Below are 6979 nucleotides of genomic sequence, written 5' to 3'. Positions count from 1 at the left end.
ATCGTACAACCGAGAAATGCACTTGCCTGAAATTCGAAGGCCAAAACGTATAATTGTTCACAAGGCATTGCTTTTTTTTTGTGAGGAATCACCGGGGGGAGAGTTCTCCCGTCTGAATATATTGCTCAAAAGCGGCCAAAGCTAAACGTCCCCCTTAGGCTTTGGCTGATCCAGTTTATAAGTATTGACAAAGCAATGTGGCACAACGCTCGCCTAGACCCTTCCTCTGCAGCATGAATTTCATCCCCTTCTATCTCGACGGTTGCACGCCTGGCCTCCCCCCTCCACACACGTACACACATCGGCCTCGCCATTCAGTCACCCATTGTCGTCATCGCCAACACGTCTCCCCCCCTCCACACACGTACACACATCGGCCTCGCCATTCAGTCACCCATTGTCGTCATCGCCAACACGTCTCCCCCCGGGCTCGGTCCTCTTGTGATGCGCCCATTCTACTGCCCTTGCGGACCTTCTCATTGACTTGCTACCGATGGCCATTGACTCTCCATGAGGTTCCACTAAAATTAGTCCTTTCCACATCGATTCGCCACCGATCATCATCGTCGTTCATCGACACCAAGCTCATCTGCGTATGTTCTTCCTTCTCTCCCCCCCCCCCCCCTCCCCCTCCCGGCTCTCTGTTTCCGATAGGGCTGCGAGGTTTCACTCCATAAGACTACCCAATGAACATTGCTATGTAGATTTTTTTTACAGTAACGTATTTGGTAGGTAGAATACAGGTATGGCAGGTATATACACCTCTCATTATTGCTAGGGCTATCACAGTGAGATTTGAGTATAGTGACCAGAGTTATATCCAGATCAAGGACCACAGACAGACAGTCAAAGACAACTGTGATTTATATATGGTACTACACCACTTTATTATTTTTTCCTACTACTACTAGCCAGCAGGTTCCTCACTATTTTTCCCTGTGGCCGTACAAGGTGAAAAATGATTGAAAATCATGCACCTGCCGACACTGCCTCTCCCATTGACCATCACACGTCCTCACACTTACAAAAATAACCACAAAATAGTACTCCCTCCGTTTCAAATTACTCGTCGCAGAAATAGATGTATCTAGAACTAAAATACATCTGGATACATCCATATCTGCGACAAGTAATTCAGAACGGAGGGAGTATAAGCGGCCATGCTCGACAAACACAAATGTCTAGGAAGCCTAGCTTGAGCTTGGGATTATGGAATTGATTAATGAAACTAATCTTCTTGTAGATATATAAGCAGTAGTAGTAGTAGTACTAACAAGTAAGTGATGATTGATCCATGGTAGGCTAACAACAAGCAGAAGCAGCAGCAGCAGCAAAGAAGAAGAAGAGGAAAAAGAAGCAAATTTATCTCCGGCGTCGATCGATCATGTCCTAGCTAGCTAAGCATGCAGTCCTAGTTAATCAAGCTCTAATGATCGTCGTCGTCGTCGTCCTGGTGGCCGTGGCTCTGGCCCGCCTCGTCGTCCTGCTCCTCGCCTGCTCTCCCCGCCGCCCTGCCCATGTCCACGTCGCCCTCGCCGTCCTCCTTGCCGCCTGCATTGCCGTCGTTTGGGAACCCCGGAGGTGGGCCGTAGTGGGTGTCGGTGGGGTACTTGACCACCGCGTCCAGCAGCTCGGAGCTGGCCTTGTTGGCCGCGTCGTCGGCGGTGGCTATGGCATTGGCGGTGGCTTTGGCGCTGGTGTTGCCGGCGGCGGAGGAGGCGCCGGAGCCGTGGGCGGAGCGGGAGTAGAGGCGGTCGAGCTCGTCGAAGTAGGGGCAGGTCTTGGCGTGCGCGGGGCGCTTCTTGCCGCTCTCCTTGGCCTTGCGGAAGTACTTGTTGATGTTCTCCCACTTCTCCTTGCACCGCTTGGCGCTCCGGCCGCCGTACCCCGCCGCCGCCATGCGCGCGCTCACCTCCTCCCACAGCGGGCCCTTCAGCCCGGGCTCCTGGAACCGGTTGTCCAGCCCGGACCGCACCCGGATTAGCGCCTCCACCTCGTGCTTCGGCCACCGGGACGACGAGCTCATCAGCGGCAGCGACAGCTCGCCGCACTCGTAGGGCACCAGCTCCCTGCCGGCGTCGTGGCTCGTCGCGTCGTCGGCGGACGTGGGCGCGGCCGGGTTGGCCGCCGGCTGTTGGGGGAGGGTGATGGTCTCGCCGGAGAGCTTCTCGAGGTACGCGATGATGGCCGTCTCCCGGGCGGCGGCGCTGGCGCGGTCCTGCGCGCGCGCGGCCGCCTCGCGCGCGAACTTGTCGGCCTCCTGCCGGCGCCACGCCTCGTCGCGCGCCGCGCGCTCGCGCTCCCGCCGCTCCATGGCGTCCAGGAACTGCCGGTGCAGGCCCTCCTGGTGCTCGATGAGCCGCTGCACCAGCTGCTCGAAGAAGGACGCCGACGCGGTCAGCTGCTGCTGCTGCTCCTGCCGCCGGCGCTTCCGCTTCCTGCGCGCCTCCCCCACCGACGCCTGCTGAGGCGGAGGCGGCGGCTGCGGCTGCAGCACCGCCGGCGCGTCCTCCCCGGCTGAAGTCTCCGAGGTGTTGGCCTGCGGCGCGTCCACGGCCGCGGCGGGCGCGCCGCCCGGGAGGTCGGCCATGGACGGCGGCGGGAGGATGGCATTGTCGTCGCCCGTGAGGCCAGAGCCGGAGCCCGTCTGCCCCGCACCGCCGCCGCTCCCCGGCTTGTAGATGGCCTCCAGCTCGCTGAACAGCTTGTAGTTCCCGCCGCCGCCACCCGCAGACGCGGCAGCGCCCGCATTGTCGTCCCCGCCACCGGCCTTCTTGAAGTAGTTCGCCGCCGGAGCAACCGGCGCCGGCGACTCCGGCGTGGCCACCTTCTCCTTCCCGGCGCCCGCCCTCTTGCTGCTGCTGCTGGTGCTGTGTATGTAGTCGATGTCCAGCGGCCTCCTACACAAATCATCATCACACAAAGCAACCAAACGCAAAAAATTCAAGTCAGCATTAAGCAATGATAAACAAACCAAACCAATTGGCAATGCCAAGTGCAAAAGGCAACAAGAAAATCGGAACAATTTCGCAAGAATTTCATCTGCCATGGCACGAATTCGGAGCAATTTCGCAACTAGCAGCAGGAAACCAAGAATTGCATCCCATCTGCATCTGCATGGCAAATAGTGCATGGCAAATTGTGCAAGAAAAGAGTTTCTCTTTCGCGTGATGTAATGAGGAGGATGCTAAAAGGGAACAAAAGTTGGGCGGTCTTTGGTGGAGGAATCATCGGCATCAGGGGCTTGTTTTCTTTCAGGTGCGCGTGTTGTTTTCCGTCCATGTCTCTCTCAATCATGCCACTATTATTGCTCTGCTCTGCTCCCCACCCCCGAGCATCCAAAGCAGAGCCAACAAAGATGCAATCTTTTCCCCCCTCCCCCTTTCCTTTCCGTGTCCGTCGGTCCGCCATGAGTGGATCCGGGCGGCGGGCGGAGGAATTGACATGTGCGCGGCGCCGAGCCATGGATGGATTGCGGGAGGAACAGTGACGGATGGTGGCGGGCGTACCAGGTGGGTTCCTTGATGGAGGTCTCCTCCTCGCCCGTCCACCGACGGAGCCGGCTCTCCGTGGCCGCCTCGTCCTCGCCCCCGCCCCCGCCGTGGAGCATCATGCCGCTGCCCGCGCCGCCGCCGCCTCCCGTGCCGTCGTTCAGGGCGTCGTCCGTGGCGCCGCTCCCGCCGCCGGGGTCCACGGCCAGCTTGAAGTTCATGGCGGCGGCGAGGAACGGGGGCACGCCGGGAGGGGCCGCGCCGCCGGACGTGGCGCGGGAGCTCTCCGGGACCGCCGCCGCCTCGACGTCCAGACCCAGCTGGTGGTGGTGATGCTGCTGCTGCTGGTGCGGGTGCTGGTGGTGCTGCTGCTGCGGCGCCCACCTCGCCGGCGGCGGCTGCGGCTTGTGATGCTGCTGCTGCTGCTGCTGCTGCTGCTCGTGGTGGAAGAGCTGGAGGTGGTGGTGCTGCTGGTGGTGGTGCCCGGCGGCCGCCGCCTGGTGGTTGAGGAACTGCTGCGTGAACGGAATCCCGCCGGCCGCCGCCGCCGCGGGCGCCACGCCGAAGTGCGCGAAGTGGGGCGGCATCTGCGCCGGATGCTGCTGCTGCTGCTGCTGGTGATGGTGCTGCATCGCGTGGTGGTGCAGCGGCTGGTACCTGAACGGCGCGCCCAGCTCCTGCCCCCCCGCCGCCGCCGCCGCAGCAGCAGCCGCCGCAGCGGCAGCCGCCTGCGCCTGCTGCTGCGGGGCAGCCGCCATGGGGAAGCCGCCGTCCATGATGAACTGCTGGAACTCCGACACCCCTCCATACCCGGACTGCATCTCGGCAATGGCCGCCGCCGCACCCCTCCCAACTCCACTCCACTCCCCACTCCCCACTCCCAGCAACTACCACCAGCACGGCTCACTCACCCCCGACCTGAAATTACTCCGCCTCCCGCATGATTGGGCAACAGTGGCAGCTCCGGAATTGAAATGCGAGCAGGAATCGGAATTTGGTGGGCGAGGGTGAGGTCGAAGAGGATATGGACTACCCGGAGTGACAACGGAGGGGATGGGGATGGGGTTAAGGGCAGGGCAGGTTTCCATTTTGCTTCTTGGCCGCCCAGCTTTATCTTTTGGGCGGTTTTGGAAAGGGGTCCTCGGCGATGCCCGTATTCGTGGATGGGGTGCCCTTTATGGCTCATCTCCTGCTCCCTGTCCCGGTTTGAATGGAGCCTTGCTGCTTGGGGAATGCCCTCTCTCATTAACATCTCCTCTTTTGTTTATGTGATGGCATTTATTTGGAGCTTATCTATCTTCGCACATGTGTTTGGTTTCAATTGTGACATAAAGGTCAGGATAGAGGGCTTGATCAAGTTATTTTTTTTTCATTACGGACATTACTGCGGAAACCATAACTGGTGACGGTTTCCGGCTTTCGCTCGCGGCTTGTTGCGTTGTGTTGCGCAATGTGGTTGTGGGTCTACCGGCAGGCGCCTCATGTGGCAATAACGCCACCTTGCTGATATCATAGTTGCCTTGAGCGGTGAAACCCACTCGAGATGGATTTGCATCGTTCGAACTTGGCTTTACTTATTCTTCACTAACTTTTAATTGCCGTGAAATCGGAGTTGCTAGGTATTGGGCGTGATACGTAACGGCGATTCTGTGCAACCTTCATGGCATTGCCGTCGCGGTAGTTAGCAGTCACTAATGTAGTTTTCATGTGTTTTGTTTTTCAAAACTTTACAAAGAATGTCCCATCTTCCTATAATGCAAAAGGACGAGCTCCTTCATCTCATCCGCTTCTCCATGATGGGAAAGAATCAATAAATCTAGGAAGATAAATTTAAGGATTCATTTGATAACTAAATATAAGGTAAGAAGTTATAAACGGGTCCAAATCTGAAACCGCTACTGACGTGGTGCTATTATCGCTACCTACACCTTTAGAGGCGGTTCACCGGTCCTCCTCCCCAAAATCCGCAACTTTGAATCCAGACTTTCACCATCTATTCAGCCCCTTTCTTGAGGTCCGCAAGTCAATTATCGTGGCCAGCCTTGTCCTTCGCTTATTTACTGACCTTTTACTTGAATGGTTTTGTTATAACTTGTACTACATCTGTCTTATATTAAGTGTTGCTCAAATGGATATCATTTGAGCAAGACTTAATATGCGAAGAAGGGAGAAACTGGTAACAGGATGTGATTCAATTTTTTTTCGCATATTCCGAATTAAGTATGTACTCATTATTGATGGATGCAAATATCCAATAGATTCACATGTGCCGAGCTGCAATGTCTCAGAATCTTGAAAAATCTCATGGGCACATCCTGTGTTACGATGGAAAATATCTAAAAAGTTCAAATATGTTTAGATTCAAATAGATTGCAGATATAAGAATGTGAAAATATCAACAACACTGAACTATTGCAGTAGTCATAAGTTCGGAACCAAGGAAAGACTTGTGTTTGCACTACAATGTCTCGTCAAAGGAATTAAAAATGCAGAACTATGTTCAGAGTAGAAATATAAAGAATTTGTACCCAACAGAAAAACTAATACTCATTGACCAAATGCAATTCATCATTTTTAATCAATAGTTGTAGCAAGCTCATCACAAAACATGTCTATAACACGACATAGCACACTTGTATCGTGCATAGAACCATGTTGTCCAATTTTGGCCTCCTTTGGTTTACATGAATTTATAGGAAGTCTAAAGGGTAGGACTTATAGGGAAAAAATCCTTTTGGGCTCCTTTGGTTTGTAGGAATAGATTTATATTCATATGTAGGATAGGAACTAATCTTCACATATAAAAAAACCTTTTCCTGGACTCAATGAAAAGAATCTATCATATGCATCAAATGACATCCGTTTCCGTATAGGAATTGAGATACATGTCATCTCACTTGTTATGATTTCCTATTCCTATGATATTCCTATCCTGTGAACCAAAGGAGACCTGAAGCATGATGTCAAAGTCCCACATTGCCGACACATCCATAATTGTTGTGCATGTTCTTCAAAAACACTTCACTTTCTTATTAGTAGCACTAATGGAAAAGGCTTATACATTTCCCTAAATTAGTGGCGGGCACCGCAAGACACCCGCCACAGCTATTTTGGCAAAGTAGCAATTGCGGGTGAAAAAAAGTAACTGCCACTGGTAATGTCACTGCACTGGCGGACTTTACTTTACACCCGCCACACATAAACCCTTCCAATTTACATGTGTGGTGAAATCCACTAGTGGCGGGCGCTCGAGTCATGTCCACCACTAGTACATCACGTAACAGTGGCAGACATACATTATGCCTGCTATAGATACATTATACTCCCTCTGTAAACTTTTATAAAAGCGTTTAGATCATTAAAACAGTGATCTAAACGCCCTTGTATTTGTTTACAGAGGGAGTATTAACCAAGGCTAAAGTATATTCTAGATATCCAGAAGTTAGTTGTGACGGTTGTTAGTAGCCGCCAGCCACACACAAGTTAGG

At 53.9% G+C, this 6979-nt stretch overlaps 1 protein-coding gene across 1 annotated transcript; it reads right to left on the bottom strand.

Annotated features, from left to right (window-relative positions):
• Positions 1 to 1215: 1215 nt before the first annotated feature.
• LOC147963173 (uncharacterized) lies at positions 1216 to 4747 on the bottom strand. Its single transcript, XM_087527386.1, has 2 exons — positions 3510 to 4747; positions 1216 to 2900 (listed from the first exon to the last, which is right to left on the bottom strand). Exons 1-2 carry the CDS (start codon positions 4310 to 4312, stop codon positions 1427 to 1429), a joined length of 2277 nt encoding a protein of 758 aa, XP_087383512.1. The 5' UTR covers positions 4313 to 4747; the 3' UTR covers positions 1216 to 1426.
• Positions 4748 to 6979: the final 2232 nt, after the last annotated feature.

This window comes from Triticum urartu, chromosome 6A (assembly GCF_056163025.1).
Source record: "Triticum urartu cultivar PI428250 chromosome 6A, HENAU_Tu73, whole genome shotgun sequence".
NCBI classification, from domain to species: domain Eukaryota; kingdom Viridiplantae; phylum Streptophyta; class Magnoliopsida; order Poales; family Poaceae; genus Triticum; species Triticum urartu.
The sequence above is the reverse complement of the archived record's forward strand: the minus strand, read 5'-3'. Positions and strand labels throughout refer to the sequence as shown.

Excerpts from the sequence above, each read along its gene's own strand:
- LOC147963173 (XM_087527386.1), bottom strand. The coding sequence starts at position 4,312 with ATGCAGTCCGGGTATGGAGGGGTGTCGGAGTTCCAGCAGTTCATCATG. Across the intron at positions 2,901-3,509 it reads TCCATCAAGGAACCCACCTG|GAGGCCGCTGGACATCGACT; the intron begins GTACGCCCGCCA and ends TGATTTGTGTAG.